Below are 22,113 nucleotides of genomic sequence, written 5' to 3'. Positions count from 1 at the left end.
TGTCTCCTGCTGCCATATAATTGTCAGGTGGCATTGGAGGGTCACAGGGCAGACATGGCCGATAGAGCCGCAACTGTGGTGATTGAAGTTGTTCGTTACTGGTATGCTGCCGCCCATCCTACCATAGCTCTGCAAAATTGGTTGCCCAGTTGGAGGGAGAATTCAACATCATCTCCTCCACTGGCAGTCCGTTACATTGGACGCACAGGTTCTGCGGATCATTCAGAAGCTCTATGCCCTGCCTTTCCAATCCTTTCCTCCCTCAGTACCGCAGACGCATGGACGGCGGGCCGAGGATCACGTGGCATTGCTCTGAGAGGAAATTATGGCTCTCCTGGCCAAGGTAGACATAGAAAAGGTTCTGTTGTCAGAAGTAGGCAGTGGTTGCTATTCCCGCTAATTTATGATACCCAAAAATAACAAGGGCCTTCACCCTATTCTAGACCTATGGACCGTAAGTCTCTTTCTCAAGAAGGAGAAATTCAAGATGCTAATTTTGGCTGTGGTCTTGTCTGCCCTAGACCAAGGATACTTGCTGGTAGCGTTGGCTTAAAAGAAGCTTTTTCCGCATTCCCATCCTGTCTGCCCACAGACATCATCTGTGGTCAAGGTAGGCCATGAGCACCTTCACTTCACCATGCTCTCCTTTGGCCTTACCAGTGCCCCTCGGGTGTTCACCTAGGTGATGGCAGTGGTCACATCTCATCAGCGCAGGTTCGGGTTTTCAGTCTTCCTCGACGACTGGCTGTTGAAGGTGGGCTCACTCTAGGCACCTCCCTACGGCGAACCTCCTGCATTCGCTAGGGTTCATTATAAACGTGCCGAAAGTCACACCTGACTTCCTCTCAGATGCTCACTTTCATTGGTGCTGTTCTGGACACAGTGCAGTTTCGGGGTTATCCTCCCGAGCAGCGAGTCCAGGATATTCAGGTTACAATTCCGATGTTTCGGCCTCTATCCTATGTTTCAGTGAGACTGACTCTGAGGGTGTTGGGTCTCATGGCCTCCTTCATTCTGCTGGTAAATCATGCCAGATGGCATATGCAGGCTCTGCAGTGGGACCTGAAGTTCCAGTGGGTGCAGCATCAGGGAAGTCTCTCCGACATGGCCCAGATCTCAGAGGGAACTGCAGAAGACCTGCATTGGTGCATTTCGAACTGCGATTGGGTCAAAGGCAGACTCCTCTCCCTTCCCCAGCCAGACCTCACAGTAGTGACAGATGCGTCACTCCTGGGATAGGGCAACCACCTGGGAGAGGTGGAGATCAGAGAACTCTGGTCTCTGGTGGAATCCGGACTCCACATTAATCTGCTGGAGCTATGGGTGATCCGACTGTCATTGAAGGCATTTCTTCTCACTGTCAGGGGGAAGTAAGTGCAGGTATTCACAGAAAACACTACTGCCATTTGGTACTGCAACAAGCGGGACAGTGTGGGGTTGCGGATCCTTTGTCAAGAGGATCTGCGTCTCTGGACATGATTGGAACAGCAGGACATAACCCTGGTGGTTCAATACCTGGCAGGTTCTCTGAACACCAGGACAGACAAACTCCGCCCTCGATGCCTAGCGGATCATGAGTCATGTCTCCATCCAGAGTGGTACATGGTCTCTTTCAGCAGCGGGGAAAGCCTTGGTTAGATTTGTTTGCTTTCAAAGAGAACGTGTAATTTCAGGAATATCACTCGGAGACGCTTTTTTGTTGCAAGTGGAGTTCAGGCCTTCTGTATGCCTTTCTGCCAATACCACTTCTGCCCAGAGTTCTCAAGAACATCAAGAATGAGCGGGCCCAAGTAATTCTTGTGGCTCCAGACTTGGAGACCCTGGTATCCTGAGCTTCTGAAAAAAGAGTATTGATCCTCCGATCAGGCTGCCCCTTTGAGAGGACCTTCTGTTGCAGCAGGGGAGGGTCCTCCATCCAAACCGGTCTACTCTACACATTCATATGTAGAGATTGAGTGGCAACAGTTGACAGCCCTGGACCTTCCACCCCAAGTCTGTAATGTTATTCTGGCAGCCAGGCGTTCCTCCACCAAAACAGAAAAGTCTACAGCTCCTCTTTCTGCTTCTCTCTCTTATGTTCTTCTTTTCATTCTGTCCCTTTCCCAGCACTCTGGGAGTGCCCAGGACTCTGCTCTGGGCACTCCTAAAGGCTATCTGTCTGCTCTATCCACTTTTCTGTGGCTGCCTGACCAACCCTGTTTATTTAAGTTACTTACTGTAAATAGGTTTCTTAAAGGGCTTGTGCATGTTTCCACCTTCACCCTCCATTATGCCTCAGTGGGACCTGAGCCTGGTTCTTAAATTTCTGATGTGTGCTCCTTTTGAGCCTCTTCATAATTGTCCCCCGCAGGCTGCTCACCATTAAAACAGCCTTTCTTGAGGCTATAATATCTGCCCGGAGAGTGAGTGAGCTGCAGGCTTTTAATTCCATGCCTACTGAGGGCCCATTCCACCACGGGAGAAGCTGCGACCGCAGCATAGGCACGCAGTGTTCCAGACCTCGTCATTTGTCAGGCAGCAGCGTGGGCATCGCTGCACACATTTGCAAAACATTACTGCCTAGACAGTCCGGTCCGCAGAGATGGGCATTTTGCCCGTTCGGTCCTTCAGGACTTCCTAGTGTAGGAAAATTTGTCTGCAGCCCACCCCCACGATAGTATGGCTTGGGTATCTATTCAAAGATGAGGAATCTGTATCTAGAAGTCTCTGTGAGATGAACAAGTTACTTGCCTTTGGTAACGCATTATCTGGTAGAGACTCAAACTAGCTGCTGATCCCTTGCACCCATCCATGCCTCTCTTCTCTGCAGACTCATGTGCTAGAGTTAGGGTGATGCCTTTCAGGGCTCTAGTTTGGGGAGACAAATGTCAGTTCATTCCATGGCTCTGCGCTCCTGTGAAAAAAGTAACAGCCATCCGCGTGCCTGGGTGGCGTCTGTATAGGTGACCTTGATGTCCCATCCTGTGCCAGTGATGCCGACGACACCATGTGGAACCGAACAAAGCCACCCAACAGCACGTGCAGGGGTACTGCTAAAGCAAAAGTTTCTGGATCCAGTCTGACACCTGGGAAATTCAAAGGTAAGGAATCTGCAGCTTGATAGTCTCTACCAGATAATGCATTACTGAAGGTAAGTAATTTGTTCAATATGTTATTTATTACCGTCCCACTGCGCTACTGTACTGCGCTACTATACTAAGGCTTTTTCAAGGAATAGTCTCACTCAAAAGTTCTCATGAGTTGAACTCAGTTTTAATGTCTTTAGCAGCCTCCTTTTGTCCAAGCGTTCGTTTTTATTCTTTTGAATGACATTGCACAGTGTTACAGATATGATATTGATGATAGACATTGAGATCATGGGTCTTTAACAGTTCAATACAGTGGTTCGTAGTGTGATGCCTGTCAGTGGGTTTATCTTGAAAATAATGATATTGGGGGGGGGTTCTGTCTCTCTCCGGGGCGTACAAAACTATGATACTTCCCCGGAAGTTGGTTCCCACCATTACATAGAGTCCATCCATGGTCCCCATATCCTGTTGTGCTTAGTCCAGCACTCCCCCTTTAGCAGCTTTTCTACCAAAAAGTCTCAAACAGGAGCAGCAGATTTGCCCACGTAGCTCAGTCTCTCCCTCATCCCTTTGTACATTTAGGCCCCATGGTAACTTACTGGTGATTGAAGGCCTGCCGGGTTGTGCAACAGACATCAGGCATAAGTGGCAATCCTCCCTTCATGGGATGGACACTTCTTTGTAGATCAGAGAAGCAGCTGCTGCAAGCAGGACCATCTTTACAGGACTAGCTCTGGGGCAGACTTACGTGGCAGCAACAGTCTTTGGTACAGGTGGCCCTCTGGGTTAAGCTGCAGACCAGCTATTCAGTTTGTGAGATTTGTGGCCTCCAGTCCAAGTCTAACTTGGTGTTTGGGTGCAGTTGCAGCCTCAAGGGTGGTGTGGGGCTGCCAACTACAGTGATGATTCTGTCTCCTTATCATTGGTGACAGCCCCAGTCACCCAGCCTCTGGCAGACTACCTGACGGAACAGAACGTTGTGTCATAGTATAGGGATATTTACAGTTCCTCAAAAACAGCCATGAGAGGCCAGGGGACCCCTTCACAGCATATGCCGTTCTTTGATTGCTCTTTAGGGATTGCCCACTTAATCTAGTTGTGCATTTTGGGCCCTCTCCTCTTTGATAGTCTATTCTTTTGCAGGGCCAGACACACTCATTCTCTCTCTTGGCAAGCATGTAGGCTTCCAGGTTCTTCAGGCACAGGCAGATCCTCTGCTATTCCAGTTTATGTTCCCTCATCTTTGAGAGACTGACTGACACACAAGCCCTGGTTACACAGAAACCTGATATGCATGTAGGGTGCTAGTACTAAGTTCTGCATCATATAACACAATACAGCAGAACTTTACACGAGAAGGGTCAAAAGATAATACTCTGACCGACACACAGAAAAGTTCTAGTCATTATAGAGATAACTAAACACCACGCTACCACCGCCTCATTAAGTGGTACACCCAGCAGAGGGACAGTGGTCTACTTTTGGCTTTGAGCCCACGCTTGTGCCACTTCAGATCCTGGACCTCACATAATCCAAGTTAGGCCTAGGCTCAGGCATTTGAGGTAGATTACTGTATTTCCAGGGCAAAAATAAAAGTCAAGATTGTAGGTTTTTATGTAGTCAAGCACTCGGGCAGAGGGCATGCCTGTATACCATACTGGTGACAGTCCTCTTCCAACAGTAGTATTCCTCAGCCATCTATTTGAGGGAGAGAATCAACGTAGTTATCGACTGCTCTTATAGCTATTGTTTCTCCCTGTCTCCTCCTCAGTAATAACTAGAAAGGTTCAATTTCATCTTGGTTAAATGTAATGTTCTTCAGAATCACTGGGCTAGTTGTGGTTTGGACTCCACTAAGATCAGTGATGTTACACTTGCTGTGACTTCAGGTTTTTCATACTCTGATCATTTTTCATGTTATCTTTCCTTTGATGTCCTCTGACCGCTGGAGCACCAGCCATCTCAGGCCAACATCTCACCTTCCTGACTCTCAACACTTTCAAAGAGTTTGTGTTATGTGTGCCTCTTCTTTATAATAAATGGTAAACTTGGGAACAGGATTGTGAAAAACAGCCTACAACCACTGACTATGCTGAGTACCTAAAATCCTTATACGCCTCCATATTCAGTACCACTCAGCATCCCCACTGTTCCATCTGATTAATTTGCTGATGGTCAGTGAATCCTCGTTCTCTATTTTTGAAGAGAGTGGCTGTACTTTTCCAAATCCTCCTCATCAGTTTTTTATCTGTAGTTGTCTGATGCCTGGGTGAGGTAATATCCCACTTTCGCTACCATATGTAAAAGAAGTGTCCATCGAATAGTTACTTCAAACATCCAATCAAGGTGCAAACCTGTTTGACACATTTGGTACATCTTGGAACAAATTTCCCGAAATAGCTAACCATAAATACACAAAAGCCAGCCACCGAATTTCATCCCCTCTGGGCAATATCAATCACCCCAGTATGCATGCCAGCAGAGAAACCACTTTATCATGCTTTTGACAGGTCTAGTAACTCCCCCCAGTTTCATGTTGCTGATCCCTTAATTTGCAAATGAAAAGATTTAAAGGCAATATATAGTCAGGGGAGTCTACTTTAATAAGTATGTGCAGGTACAATTTATAAACTGTATGTGTCCCTTTCCACAGAACGGGAGCACGCATACACACACACACATTCCACCTTGCCTACCCACCTTCAGCAACACCAAGCTACCACATATGCCCCTTTGCAAAGAATTGCCATTCAGCATACATTCCCAACCAATTGTGCACTCACTTCTTCTACATTTCTCAATTAAAGACATTTAAATTACATTGCACACACAGTACTCGTCACACTTAGCCACCATATGTAAGGAATTCACAGAAATATATAAGTTCCAAATATAGCCAAAGCAGTGGGGTTGCAGATTGCTGAGCCTGCAAACTGCTAGTCCCCACTCACTTTGCAGCACCACTTGTGTGGAATCTCCCCATGTGAAGCTACAAAAACATACAAACATAGGGTAAATAAAAGAGCCTTGCAGGTTTCTTCCTAGGCTCTTCCATTTTGCAGAGCCACTGTAACAGAACACCTTCTAACCTTTCAGGGACCCGCCCAATCACCAACCCACGCCCTTTCCTGTCACGCAAGCCCACTACAAAAACTGTCACTGGGCTGTGCCTTGCAACTGTCCAGGACTGGCTTGCCCCTGCAAACTTCCCTGACATCTTTGTGTTTCTCGGCGCCACTGATAATATTCTCTCTTGTGCTAAAATTAGGCATCACATTCTGCCAATGAATGTCTGGCAGACATATTTTATTATGGCTGATCGTTATCTAAATAAAATTAAAATAGTCTTAAAATAGAAGCCTCCGACCGGAATTAAAAAAATAAGTGCTGGTCTGCAGGAGGTTGAACCCAGACTTGCCAATTTGATTTGAGTGTTTGCAGTACACATTATTTTATCTGTGGCGACAGTCCATAAAGTGGATGAGACCAGAGACAGTGGGTGAGTCAGCATTGCTGCACTCCTAATTGGGTTAACAGCTGCTCACCAAAACACTTGGATTGATGGCTTGTAGTACATTCCTTAAGACTTCAGAGATCATAGCTGCTCTAACCTTAGATAAGCAGCATTTTCCTTTTGGGAGTAGGACGACGTTCTAGTAAATCATAGAACATTGTGTACCAAAACCTTTTCCTGTTTAATATTCGTCAGCAATGCAAACTGTTTCAGTTACATTTTTAATTCAACTCAGTTCTTTGGCGTATTACTATGTCTCCATTTTTCCTCGCCTTTGTAAGGAAATAATCGCACTCCAAAGTTGTTGCACACTCTCCTGCTTGGAAAGCGTTTCCAATTTACTGAAAAACAGAGCTTTGCAATAAAGCAATAAAGCAGGAGAATGCAACAACTTTGGAGTGCGGTTATTTCCTTACGAAGGCGAGGAAAAAATGGAGACATATGTGTGTGTGTGTGTGTGTATATATATATATATATATATATATATATATATATATATATATAACCGAGTGGCAGTCGCCAATAGGTAGTTATAGTTAGGGCCATGCTTCCATAGAAATTTTTTTTTGACTTGCCTGTATCTTTGGCTCCGTTTGACGTAGCATTTCGCATGTTAATTCCCATAGGACCTTTAGACACATCTTCAGCCCGAACCACTGGACGGAGTAACACCAAATTTGGCAGAAAGCGAGCTTTCGGTGCACAAATCACGTCTTAGCTTATTTGGTGTAAATCTGTTCAGTAGTTTCTGAGAGATTAAACAGAAAATACATTTGTACATCTCTGGCCAAAATCACTTCCAGTTTATTTTGTGAGTAACTCGTGAATGTTTCGCGAATACATGTGCAAAAAGAACCATTGCAATTGGCTGACCGCAACCTGACTAGAAAGTAGCTGCTGTCATTTTATTTCAAGGAACATGGACTCTGGGGGTGAAAATCCAAATTGAAAGGGGCAGAAGGGGTCAGTTTGAATGTATCCTAACCCCAGGAGTGTGATATACGTGTGTTTTAGGGTCAAATTATGAGTTTAAAATAATTTTGCGTCACCATGCGCGATATTCGTGAATTTTCACGAATTATTCACAAATATGGAAAAATTTGAAAGAATCCCAAAGACTCATTCATACACTAGTTCATTCACTCATACATGCACTCAGAGACTCATGCGCCCACTCTCACACCCACTCAGACACTCATGCACCCACCTATACCCACACACCCACTTAGACCCACACACCCTTTTCAGACCCATCCAAACACCCAGGCACACAGTGACAGATCCACCCTCAGAGACATGCCCTGTGGCCAACATGCTCTGCCTACGGCCAAAGGACGTACGTGGCGTGTGGTTGGGTGGTTATAAGGGCCTGGCTGCAGGCCAGGGCTTGCGACCAATCCCTGCTGCGCATGGCCAAAGACTGAGCACGACCGGGGTTGGAATAACATACGGTAATTGAAATTGCTTACATTAAAAAAGCATAGAAATTCACTGAAAAAAACAAGGGTTACAGGGACGTTCTAGTTAGGTTCTGAATTTACTCCTACAAAACCATAGAAATTCAGCAGTTATAGTTAGTTATTTCAAATAGCTATAACTTGCACCCTAAGGCAACTATGACTCACGCCTTTGCCATGCACAGCTAATCTTGTATGGCATCTTTGATATTATTACTGCAACATTTGCAACAAAATTATTGATAAGAAAACTGTGGAGTTAGAAACTCTTACTATAACTGCTATTTCTGTGGTTTTGTACAAGTAAATTCAGAACCTGAATGTAACATCCCTGTAACCTTTGTTTTTTTTCAGTGAATATATATATCTATATATGTATCTGAGGATGAAATGTGGGGGGTTTATGGTAAAAAAACAGTAAACATGTTCCATGCTTGTTACATTTTATTTATGCTCTGTGTTCTTTGCAAATGTAATGTGAACACCACATTTAACGTTTTTTTTTCTTTATCATGCAGCAAGTTGGGATTGATAGAGGGGATATTCCAGATCTTTCTCAGGTAATCCACTTTTTTGTAATTAATAAAAACGTGCTTGCAATTAGTCGTTCTATAAAGTTCTCAATTTAAGTGAAGCTTTTAGTGCTAGGACATCATGCTTTTCTCCGGAACTCTGTAATATCACTATCCTCATACTTGCAGTGTGTCTTGCTTTGAACTTAAAAAAACATATAAAATAATGTGGTCATTAGGTACTGGTTGTAAATTATCTGAACAATACTGGACTGATCATTAAGCTGGAAAAATGATCTTTTATTTAGCAATAAACGATTGTTATATAGAGAGATGTATGTGGATATTCCCTGACACCTGTAACAATAAGGGGCTATAACCAACTATAATAGACTGATGTCCAAGATGCCAGCAGGACCTGGAAGACCTAGCTCATGTGATGCCATTATCCCTACTTGAAGTGATACTGGAAACAGATCAAAGATATGGCAATTCAAATGATTAATCTTTTAGTTTCCCTCTCTCTTCTCAACTATGTTCTAAATTGTTTTGAGCTATAGAAGGTTGAACTTTATGCACATAAGATAATTCACTGTATTAATCTAAAAAGCCAAACTCTTGATTTTGAGGCGTTCTCAGTACCCTACCACGCACTTGATGAATTAAAAACACCATTATTAATGGATACTATGTTCAAAGTAATGGATCCTCCACATACTGTTAGATCACAGTTGCTGTGCTGTGTGTGGGCACATTATATGTACTGTGCTCATTGAGCTCCATATTTTGTGAAGAACATATAGTTATATTCAAATTATTAAGGAGTTTTAGGATCACTGATAGTTGTCTGGCTCTTGTGTGAGGCTATATGGTTAGAAAGATGTGTAAATTATGAGACTGATTTAGGTCTTGGTGGAGGGACCACTCCAACACAAACGTGGCGGATATCCTGTCCGCTTTATTACGATCGCCATAGGATATCTTTGGATCGTAATAAGGCGGATGGGATATCTGTCACGTTTGTGACGAAGTATTCCCCTCCGCAAAACCTAAATCAGGCCCCAAGTTATGTATCTTTGGAGGCCATTACTGTGTGAGTGATACTGCAATGGGATTGCCAGCACATTTTCAAACTACTACTTGAAATAATGATTTGTGGAAATGTGTATGTTAGCCTCTCCCACAGTGGTGACCCTGGATATGTTTTTATGTACATCATGGACTGTTAATTAAATATCACCATGCTGCTTAGAAAATGTTTTTAAAATGATGTTTTTAGCAAAATATTTTGAAGTCTGTATATTTGATGATCCTGGTAGCATTTTCTTTTCATACCGTCAGTGTTTGTTATATTTGCTGTTGTAATGAAGTCAAGAAATAGCGCTAGAGTTCTCTTAGTTTCCATGCAGTCTCCCTTCCGTTTGCACATCTTTTTAGCTTTTTTAATCCCAGAGGATTTATTTTTTCTAAAGTGAAATGAATGGTTAATATGTGGACTTTTGATTCAAAACTGTGATTGTCAAGATGCAATTCAGTGGGTGTGTTTCCCTTCTGTCTTTTTGAATTGCCAGAACACTGCACACACGCACACTCCCCCTACCCTGTTTTTTACAATGATATGCTCCCATTGCTGTCTCAGTCCTAGGGCTGGCTTCCTTGTGCACAGTTTCCCACCAATTTCATTGGAGTTTTTTCTGCAAAATGTAAGCAGTTTTCCCACAATAAAGAGACGATGAGAATTGGATGCTTTTCACGATAGTCACTCACCAGGCACGTAAACTTAATATCACTCTACCCCAGCTCACTATCCAAAGAGAGAGCAGGAAAGAGAAACAGGAGCACCACATGGGATTCTGCATACATCAATAGTAGCTGCCATCATCACATTTAACTAGTATGTATTCATAAGGAACCAATGTGCAGACCATGGTGGCACCCTGTCCCATGATGAGTCTCCCTAATTCAGGTGAAAGACCATTCAGATAAATCATGAATTCTCTCACTTAGGCTCAGTGCAGCTGCTTGTTGTAATGCTTGACTTGTTTCTTCGTGTATCTCGTGGGTCTTCAATTACTCTTAAATATAGATATTGTCACACTGGGAAATCTGACTGGAAAGGTTGCATGGGAATGTCACAGAATATTGTAGGACACTGAGACTGGGGCAGATGATAAAAGGTCTTTGCAGCAGCAAGTGAAATCCAAAAGTAATCTTTGTGTCACCCTCCTTTGCTCTGGTTTACCACCACACGTGTTCAGCACCCCATTAATGCTGCCAAAAGACACCGATTTTTGGATTGTAAAATGGTATCACTGCAGCGACATAGTCTGATTTTCTGACTGAGTAGTTGCACATGCAGTTATCCACAGGAAAGAGCAGCGGTACCTCCTCCGTTATGGCGAAGGAGCGTTGCCCACTGCTGGAGCCAGCAGATGAAAACATGTAAAATAAAAATGATGATAAAGCAATTTTATTATCATTTTATTTTTCATGATGAAGCCGGAGCAGAGTCTTGAGGGAGGGCCATCCTCTGACAGCAGCAAACATGGAGGAGGAGTGGTGGGCACCCCAAGTGCACATGTCTGTTTGGCTGCCTGTCTTAGAACGGTCAAACTGACATGCACACTCCGATATCTCCAGGCCTTTGAATGGAGAACAGCAGGCACAGGCTCCTAGTCCCTGTGGGAACGTATAACCAGCCCGCTCCTCCCAATCTCGGTGCTTCTTTCATGCTGGGTAATAGTACTACCAGCATGAGAGCAACGTCTGGATTGGCACAGGAGTGTCTGGGAGACTGTATATCAGGATCAGAAGAGCACCGAAGTGGCAGGCAGTAGGTAAGTTTTTTTTATTTTTTTATTTATTATTGTCCCCGTGCTGCCCTACCACTTTTCCCTGCTAGCAGCTGCCACTGTAAAGGACTTTAAATATGTAGGCAGTCTTTGGCCATGATAGGCTCCAGTATGTAGTATTATGAAGATATATGCACTTGGTTTTCTCAAAAAACAGTAGGCTCTTCCTTTCCAGAATAACTCAGCAGACTAGAGCCTACTATGGCAGCCTCAGTGTGTGCACCCTGTTATGTAGACAACTGGATAGTCTACTTAAAGGGTTGTAAATGCCAAATAGCCAGGGGAAGCAGATAAATTCCCCAAATCAAATCCTTTGGGAAGCAAGTGGCTCTTCTGGGTCAAGAGAGCCCTATGATAGATGGTGTATTGGCTCCTTTGAGGGTCATTGAGGAATTTCCTAGTATGTTTTTCATCCAGATCAGTCAACATTTTCTTGCCTTAGAAACTAAAGGAGTTGATGTAAAGATGGGGGAGATATATTCAACCCAACCTGTGAAATATTATAGCATAGAATTTAACTTTTTAGTATGAAAAATAGATGTTAAATTGATGCTTGACAAACATGTTGGACCTAGAGAAAGGCATTTCAACAGTGTTTCTGCAATCTTCACTAGCTGCTGAATAGCACTCATAAGCCTGTGCTGGTAGACACTATTTATATAATGTTAACTTATCTGATGAGCAGCGGAGTGATGAGCAGTGGGCGTTACCAATACAAAGCTGCTTACATCGTGGCAGGTAGTATTTATATGTGTTGATACCTTGTAGTTTGGTTTTGGAAGAGATTATCTTCAATTTATTTCTAAATTACACATTTGTAGGAGGCTGTTCTGATGCTGATTGGGGTTGTTGTTCCTTATCCTGAGTGCTTAGATTGAAAAGGAATGTGTTCTAGTCTTTTCCTTTTTGCATTTCTTTATCCCCAGTCTGGCTATGATCTTCTGCTGTGTGTCCACTTTAGGTGTTATGTTCCAGCCAGCTATGCAGGGGTGTTGATGCTGATGGCCTTGTATAATTATGAGGTGATTTTGAGAGCCTTGTAAAGATGCCACTGTAGTTCTGCCAGTGTTGTTCTGCCAATGTATTCAGGCCCTTGATGAGCATATAGGATGCTTTTCAGAGGTGCCAATGTGACGTAGAGGAGGCAGTCGGGCAGGGTATTTTAGCTCATGTGCTGAATAACCAAGGCTTGCACTGTTGTTATGAAGTCAGTTTCCAGTAAAAAGGATCCAATCTTTTAACAAGAGAGAGCTGATACTAAGCTGTTGTAGTAATTTTGTGTAGTAATTCTGGTGACATGTTCTTTAAAAGCGAAATCTGTATTGAGGATGAATCCAAGTCATTTCATATTAGCTGTCAGCTGGGGGTGACTCTGTCTAAGTTAAGGTCAGACCGCCAAACCCTGAATATGTGGTCGTCTGATGCTGTTGAGAGGCAAAAGGAGTTAAAGAAGTCAGCTTTTGGCAGGTTGCGCTTTAGAAGCTTGATGTGCTTTCCTGGAATAACAAGAAGCGGGTTTTCAGGTAGTTGTTAAGGCAGAGTTGTATGGCAGCTGCACATAGGCGGCTCCTTATGCTCTTGCTTGTGAGAATTTCAGCCTTGTGAAGAACAAAATATAGACCAGTTCTCCTTGGCAAGTGAGAAGAAAATTATGCTTTTTAAAGACCCAGTTAGCAGAACATACACAACATGTTACGGTAGTATCATTTGACACATTAAAAAGGGTTGGTCCCAGAAATCAGACATTACAAAACACCTCTAAGAATACATTTTTCTTTGGTGAAGTACTTCATTTTGTATTTACCCCATCCACCTCTCAAATGGGGCCCAGGAGTCCAAGGCAAACCGGATCAATCGGGATTTAGTTGGCAAACTTATATTGTGGACCTTGGTGTTCTTCAGATGCTTTGTTGGCAGTCGTTCCCAAATTTGAAAGGAGGAAATGGGGCGGTTCTTCCTTTTCGTCTCTTGCTGCCTCTGGCTGGAATGCTCTTCCTTTCTATCTCCGAGCTACGAAGGATGAAGGAACCTTCAAATGTGGTCTTAAAACGTAGTTGTTTCTTGTGGTTTATAAATAATACCGCTAAACTAGAGGTATAGGAGCCTTGGCGCTAGGACACTCATTTAAGTAGCGGGGTGCTTTATAAAAATCCTGATTGAGTGATTGATTGTGTTACCTGCAACATTTCCTAGAAGCAAGCCGTTGTGGTCCCAGGGGTACATAGACCTCAGCATTAGGTGTATATCTCCTATAGTAGGGAAGGAACATGTTCAAGTAGATTCTGAGCCAAACAACAATGGGCCCTACCTGAGGTAAATCAGCCACATTGCAAACCTTTTTAGTCTTGCACCCTCCATCTTTAACATCAGTGGGGATGGGAGAGGAATCCTACTTATCTTGGAGATTATCTGCTTCAGGATTGACAAGCATTCCTTCTCATTATTACTAATCCCCTCAACCCACTGGTTGATTCCCATTATAGGATGAAAACTAGCATTCAATCTGTTTGAGTCAGACAGCTTTGGTTTTCAAGGTTGTAGCATACTGGATGTCTCTGGCATTGCCAGTTAACACGTGTCTCAATTTTTTCTTCAACCATAACGAGGGCAGGATCGTTCCTCCCTCTGTTTGTGTGTGACTTCCGCAAAGATGAAAGATGAAAACCTCTCACTTGACAGGTAACCCCTGTGGGCAAAATGTAATCCTCCAGATTAACCTTTCACTGCTAGCTCTTAGACCAGTGATTCCCAACCTTTTGACTTTTGTGGACCCCCACTTTATCATTAATGGAACCCGAGGACCCCCACTGAATCATAATTTGAATCTGGGGACCCCCATTGAGGCATTACTGAAAGTTAGGGGCCTAATCTATTAAAAATATTATAATTTTTTAAACAGTCGCGGACCCCCTGAAGAGGCTTCGCGGACCCCCAGGGGTCCCCGGACCACAGGTTGGGAACCATCGTCTTAGACATTTTTCCACTTTCAGATTTAATATATTGTCAAATACTGTCTTGTTTAGCAAACTGATGTCTTCAGTACAATAACATACAGGTCATATACTACAGAAAAAGGATTGTAATTAATATACAAAGCCTCTTAGTGTTACAGAAAGAAGTTAAAGTCTTAATATACCTGTGTATGCATGGTATGTTTCCTAATCACACATGAACATTCTTGCTCATTGGCTTCTGGAGATACTTGATGGAGATAGACTGACATGTGCCCTCTGGTATAGCACACCTTCACATTGGCTCTTTTTCAGGGCAATTAGGTCTGCCAAGAGACTCCGTGAAATACACACCATATTTTCCGACCTTTATCATACAATTGTGTAAGAAGGAAAAATGGTGCTTGCACTGCTCACTCTTTTTTTTTTTTTTTAAACGAGTTTGTTTATATTCGTTTAGGTAAGACAGTACTCCCGACCATTTTTCCAGTATTCCCAAATCATGTTAAATGCAGCCACTCTGTAACCGTACCTAAATGTATGTTTTAAACATTTAGTTTAATTTGCATAATTTAGTGCAGATGTTTGAAGGAGTGGGTAGAATTGTAAAATTTGGTATTAGCAGCAGGTATAAGCTTGATGAAGAAATATGGTCAGAGACTAAGGCAAAGAAGATGTACTTTCAGGTTGACCCAGTTGATAGTGGCGCAAGAGAAGTATGATCCACCAAGGGCAGGGCGTTCCAGAGCTTAGACTCATAAAGGGCGAAGGTAAGGAAATAATGAATGCAATGACATAGATGGAGGCGAAATGGAAACAAGTAGGGTAAAATGATTGCCGTGCTCATCCGATTCCAGACATTTTTACTACAGTACAGCTCTGCACAACATAAGATGCTAAAGAAAGTGTCCTTGTATAGAAGGTTATTGGTGGCACCTAATCCTGAGAGCACCAGCAGCACCTGTTAGGAGGTTTTACTCTTTGTGCTGATATTGTACCAGTTTCCTTAAAGGTAAACGAAAAGGGTAGTACCTAAGAGCAGTGGCAACTAAACTGGACTCGGAGAAGTCTGTAGTACTGCACTCATGATGACTATTCTGGTTGTTTTGTAGATGTTCAAGTGGCTCCCACATTTTTCTTTTTGGGTGAAGCTTACTCTAAAGTCTCTGCATGATCGGTTTTTGATTAGGCTTTGTGTAAATCCATGGAAAGGATTGCTCAGACTCTGGGTGAATTTTCCCTGCTTGGTTCCTGGTGACTACTTGGTATTGATTGAGGTTTCTGAGTTGTTTGAAGTACTTTCCATATTGTTAATAGTGATTGGTGAATATTTCACATGATGTGTAAGGTTTTTATGTTTTGTCCTTCCTGTTAAATGAGTACCTGGGTGTTTTGTGTACTTTTTTTAAAGCTTGCGGGCTCCAGAACTGTACCCTCATCCTGAACTATTATGACCTGCGTCGAAAGCTCTGAAAAGGACTCAATTTTACTCTCATTTCCAGAACCTACGCCAAACTAATGCACTCCTGATGAGCTCTCAGGAAAGATCCCGCTCTATCCCCTTGACTTCAGCCAGACCACTACTTAACGTTTACAGAGAACTCGCAATTCAGACTATATGTAACTAGGTTACGGCTGTGCTCTTTACATTTTTTTTTGGCTTTCTCACGACAAGATACCTGGTTCGATAATCTTCCTAAGTCCCCATGTTACAATCGCACAGTGCAATCTATTGCTCACCTTATGCTTTTTTGTTCCCTATATAAAATGGTACAATCCCAGTTTTTAGTGCAAGTTTTACTGCCTATGAATTTTAGATCATATAAATTGGTCCCTCAGTAGTTACAGCAGTTAGATTAGGTAGAAATGTGTTGTGCAGTCCTTAATTTTATTAGAGGTGCATTTAGTATTAGGAAAATATATTCCTGAATGGGCTTTTTTCTTTTTTTCTTACAAGTACACAAGTTTCTTAGTATCACTGTCATTTTTGTGGACAGCTAGTGTGGCGTTTTAAATATGTCGCTTGTATTTTAGCACTCATGAACTGTCTGTTTAATGTGCTTTTATAATTTTGTAGTAATTTGTTATTAAGATGTATATACAAATATATTTTTATTGATGTACCTTTTATGGCATTGTCTTTCCGAATCAAGTTTAGAATTGAATTGAGTACCTTGGTGTTGCATTTCTCTATACAAACACCTGGGAGGTTAGGGCCCTTATTTGTTTGTTTTGTTGTTGCTTATGTCATTCTGTTATAATATCATTCTGTTATAGCATATTTTTTTACGTTGGTGTACCCAAGTGTAAGGAAATGCCTCCTTGGCATGGTTACCCCCTGACTTTTTGCCTTTGCTGATGCTATGTTTTGAATTGAAAGTGTGCTGAGGCCTGCTAACCAGGCCCCAGCACCAGTGTTCTTTCCCTAACCTGTACTTTTGTTTTCACAATTGGCACACCCTGGCATCCAGGTAAGTCCCTTGTAACTGGTACCAAGGGCCCTGATGCCAGGGAAGGTCTCTAAGGGCTGCAGCATATCTTATGCCACCCTGGGGACACCTCACTCAGCACAGACACACTGCTTGCCAGCTTGTGTGTGCTGGTGAGGACAAAACAAGTAAGTTGACATGGCACTCCCCTCAGGGTGCCATGCCAACCTCACACTGCCTATGCAGTATAGATAAGTCACCCCTCTAGCAGGCCTTCCAGCCCTAAGGCAGGGTGCACTATACCATGGGTGAGGGCACCAGTGCATGAGCACTGTGCCCCTACAGTGTCTAAGCCAAACCTTAGACATTGTAAGTGCAGGGTAGCCATAAGAGTATATGGTCTGGGAGTCTGTCAAACACGAACTCCACAGCACCATAATGGCAACACTGAAAACTGGGAAGTTTGGTATCAAACTTCTCAGCACAATAAAAGCACACTGATGCCAGTGTACATTTTATTGTGAAATACACCCCAGAGGGCACCTTAGAGGTGCCCCCTGAAACCTTAACCAACTACCTGTGTAGGCTGACTGGTTTTAGCAGCCTGCCACACTCGAGACATGTTGCTGGCCACATGGGGAGAGTGCCTTTGTCACTCTGTGGCTAGTAACAAAGCCTGCACTGGGTGGAGATGCTATCACCTCCCCCTTGCAGGAGCTGTAACACCTGGCGGTGAGCCTCAAAGGCTCCCCCCCTTTGTTCCAGCGCCACAGGGCATTCTAGCTAGTGGAGTTGCCCGCCCCCTCCGGCCACGGCCCAACTTTTGGCGGCAAGGCCGGAGGAGATAATGAGAAAAACAAGGAGGAGTCACTGACCAGTCAGGACAGCTCCTAAGGCAACCTGAGCTGAAGTGACTCTGACTTTTAGGAATCCCTCATCTTGCAGATGGAGGATCCCCCCAATAGGGATAGGAATGTCACCCCCTCCCCTTGGGAGGAGGCACAAAGAGGGTGTAGCCACCCTCAGGGCTAGTAGCCATTGGCTACTGCCCTCCCTGACCTAAACACCCCCCTAAATTCTGTATTTAGGGGCTCCCCTGAACCTAGGAAATCAGATTCCTGCAACTTAAGAAGAAGAGGACTGCTGAGCTGAAAAACCGTGCAGAGAAGACGGAGACACCAACTGCTTTGGCCCCAGCCCTACCGGCCTGTCTCCCTCCTTCGGAAGAAAACTGCTCCAGCAACGCTTTCCCCAGGACCAGCGACCTCTGAATCCTCAGAGGACTGCCCTGCTTCCAAAAGACCAAGAAACTCCTGAGAACAGTGGCCCTGTTCAACAAAGACTGCAACTTTGTTTCCAGAGGAGCAGATTTAAAGACCCCTGCAATCCCCGCCAGAAGCGTGAGACTGGCAACACTGCACCCGGCGACCCCGACTCGACTGGTGGAGAAACAACGCTACAGGGAGGACCCCCCGGCGACTCCAAGACTGTGAGTAACCAAAGTTGTCCCCCCTGAGTCCCCACAGCGACGCCTGCAGAGGTAATCCCGAGGCTCCCCCTGACCGCGACTGCCTGACTCTAAGATCCCGACGCCTGGAAAAGACCCTGCACCCGCAGCCCCCAGGACCTGAAGGATCGGAGCTCCAGTGCAGGAGTGACCCCCAGGAGGCCCTCTCCCTTGCCCAGGTGGTGGCTACCCTGAGGATCCCCCCCCCCTTGCCTGCCTGCATCGCTGAAGAGACCCCTTGGTCTCCCATTGAAACCTATTGAAAACCCGACGCGTGTTTGCACACTGCACCCGGCCGCCCCCGTGCTGCTGAGGGTGTACTTTCTGTGCTGACTTGTGTCCCCCCCGGTGCCCTACAAAACCTCCCTGGTCTGCCCTCCGAAGACGTGGGTACTTACCTGCTGGCAGACTGGAACCGGGGCACCCCCTTCTCCATTGAAGCCTATGCGTTTTGGGCACCACTTTGACCTTTGCCCCTGACCGGCCCTGAGCTGCTGGTGTGGTAACTTTGGGGTTGCTCTGAACCCCCAACGGTGGGCTACCTTGGACCCCAATTTGAACCCCGTAGGTGGTTTACTTACCTGCAAGAACTAACATTAATTTACCTCCCCCAGGAACTGTGAAAATTGCAGTGTCCACTTTTAAAATAGCTATATGTGTTTTATGTGAAAAGTATATATGCTATTGTGATCATTCAAAGTTCCTAAAGTACTTACCTGCAATACCTTTCAAATGAGATATTACATGTAGAATTTGAACCTGTGGTTCTTAAAATGAACTAAGAAAATATATTTTTCTATACAAAAACCTATTGGCTTGGAATTGTCTCTGAGTGTGAGTTCCTCATTTATTGCCTGTGGGTATGTACAACAAATGCTTAACACTACTCCTTTGATAAGCCTACTGCTCGACCACACTACCACAAAATAGAGCATTAGTATTATCTCTTTTTGCCACTATCTTACCTCTAAGGGGAACCCTTGGACTCTGTGCATACTATTCCTTACTTTGAAATAGTGCATACAGAGCCAACTTCCTACACCAAGCAATCATTGTCAGGATAGTAAAGGCTGCAGAACCAGGAGGCCAGACTGTGCATAAATATAACTCTAACTTCCCCTTCCTTGTACTTTAGAAGCATCTTCTATTTTCGGCACTGTGAGGTAAGTGAGATGATTCATGTAGCACTTTAAAAAACCTCTAAATAAAAATACTGCTTAACTTAGTCAGTGCTCTTGGTTCGTGCTGCTTCTTGTAGATTTCTTCAGGATTCTAGTTGGGATTCTACATGGTCCTTTTCTATGAAGAAGTTTATTCTTGTGAGTTCTTCGATAAAGCCTTTAGGTAGTATTGTGAATGGAACTGAGTTTTTGAGTTGGAACTTTATATGGTTGTTCTCGTTGCTTTCCTATATAGAATCTTCTTAGCTACATTACAACTTCCTTTTTCGTCCATAACATCAGGGACTCTGCTGCCTTAAGTAGGTAACGCATAGGGCATTATTACAAGTTGCTTCTGAATGTCCCATCGGCTTTCCCACTCTCGAAATTACCTGTCACGTGGGTATTGTTAATTTTAGCATGCAGGGATTTTGCTTTATTTCTAGTTCCCTTTCTCTCCCAAAGATGCTCCGAGAATGTAAAATTAACCCAGGTATTGCTATTAACGTCTGATGGCTACGATAAATTGCCATATTCTGGATCTTTCCATATAGGACATTTCACTAGCTTTGCAACGCTGATATATCTGGGGAGGGGAAAAGCCGAACTGTGTCTTGCCGAGGTCTCTCCATTCGGTAGAATGCTGTGTTTCTAACCACATCGGGAACAGCAGTTGAAATAACTATATTGAAGCATAAATGTTTTCAGTTCATTAATCCACTCATTCACTTGTTTGTGGGGTTTATTAACCATTTTACAACTTGGGTGTGCGGCTCACATTTGCTACTGCATCTTTTTTTTTTTTTTTTTTTTAATTGTCCGGTACTTAAGGATCACGCTTGGTATGTTTGTCTATTTCTGTCTTGGGACATAGTGTGAATAAACACTAGTACTTGTGTTCCACCGACCTGGAACGTGTATACTCATCCCATCCCTAGGGTCCTGGGTGACTCAGTCAGCACCTGCAATTTCAACGCAATCCAGACCCTACACCTGAAATGGCAGAGCTTACCCTTTGATCACAGGAAGAGAGGAGCACAAAAGGAGTTTCTCCTGGTATTTGGAGTAATTATAGTGCCAGAATCTTAAGAGCACTGGTTAAAGTGAGCTCACTAAGGAGGACGCAGTGTAGGCCAGGATGGGAGTCAGGGACCAGAGAGAATGAATGTTGGAAGATGACCTGAATGGAGTTGTCTGGTCAGTGTCCCTTTCCAGGCTGACTCTACATAACAAGAATGTCTGTGCTGAGATTAACATTGTAACGAGCTAGGTGAGGCAATGCAGATAATACCTGTCAATACTAAACTGTGAGGTGGTTGCAAGCAAAAACTTAAAGTAAATTGAAAAGGATGTCAAGCATGTGGAGACTAGAACATACATATGTTATAATCTACCTCTCGCCGTCTGGAAACTGGCAGAACCGTCAGAACTTTCTCTTAGGAATATCATCCAGATGTGTCTACAATTCCAGCTGCCTTGGTAACAGACAACTGAGGCCCATATATAACTCGTTAGTCTGTTTCAAAGGGCCTAGTGGACTGCATCTTGGCACATTTTTGGTTTGCAGACAATAATTGATTTCCCATTAAATAAAACAGGAAATGAGCTGAAATGAATTATTTAGTTTGCACAGTACATCTGCAATCCATTTGTGTGCATGGCCGTCTGTAGGATGCAAGTTGTTGCTCTTGCTAGCTGCTTTGAAAATCACCCTGTTAATTCTGTAAAAATTACTCATTTTTAGTGACATGTTTGAACTGTTGGCTACAAATGCCAACAATTTAGGAGGGTTTAATAAATTCAAGCTACCTAACCTGTACTGCAGTAGTTTGTGTTTGCGAAGAACACTTGTATGCTGTTTTACCTTCTACAAATGAAACCCCAGTTGGTCGGATATGTTTACGTTTTTAGTTTAATCAGATTTAGAAAACGGTGGTTCTCAATGGAAAGTCTGTTGCTTGCCAAATAGCTTTTTTCTAGGAAGACTGAAGTATATGTGAATTACAAAAATATGCATGCTTGTTAAAAGTTTCTTAGTGGGCAAGGATGCTCTTGTACACTGAAAAACATGGCTGACCGTTCTCAGACACGTATTATTAACGGTGACATTAAGAGCTCACAATCCCTTCATCAGAGAGATACTACGCATTCCTCAGTCGTTCTCTGTACTCTTAAAGCATACAGTGAATGATATAGAGAATGGTTTGAGGTGCTAAATGAGTTGTCGCCCTATTCTTACGTTCAAGCACAATCTTAAGGTTATCAATGGATTTTACATGGCCATCCATGGATGAGAATTGTTTTCCATGTGATATAGTTTGCCCCACTTAACGTTTTTGACACTTTTGTTTTGAGGCTACTGATGTCTTTGACTCCCTGTGTCACACTAGCTGCCTGAATAGATTAATTTTCAACCTATGTATGACGTGGTTCACCACAAGAAGGTCCTGGAGGCATAATTGAAAGAGGAAGACCTGAGTGGGCTCAGCAGACAAAGCATAGACCGCTCACCATACTTTACATTTCCATGAAAGGCAAATTAATGAACTGCTGTGAATTAGAGGTAAAAAGGGAAGGAATGCCAGAAGCAGGTATTTAGTGCAAGCTCACAGCGAGCTGCCTCTTTATTGTTGCATGTATGCTATGCCACAGAGATTAGAAAT

The 22,113-nt window shown here is 43.6% G+C and overlaps 1 protein-coding gene across 6 annotated transcripts in view; it reads left to right on the top strand.

Annotated features, from left to right (window-relative positions):
- Positions 1-22,113, top strand: part of PICALM (phosphatidylinositol binding clathrin assembly protein) — a 449,858-nt gene that overhangs the window by 270,475 nt on the left and 157,270 nt on the right. For all 6 annotated transcript variants that reach the window (XM_069203983.1, XM_069203980.1, XM_069203982.1 and 3 more), the window contains exon 8: positions 8,558-8,599. In XM_069203983.1, the coding sequence (XP_069060084.1) occupies positions 8,558-8,599 (42 nt within the window). The remainder of the gene's footprint in view (positions 1-8,557; positions 8,600-22,113) is intronic.

Source organism: Pleurodeles waltl, chromosome 8 (assembly GCF_031143425.1).
Source record: "Pleurodeles waltl isolate 20211129_DDA chromosome 8, aPleWal1.hap1.20221129, whole genome shotgun sequence".
Taxonomy (NCBI): Eukaryota; Metazoa; Chordata; class Amphibia; order Caudata; family Salamandridae; genus Pleurodeles; species Pleurodeles waltl.
Note: the sequence above shows the minus strand (reverse complement) of the source record. Positions and strands in the feature narration are given on the sequence as shown.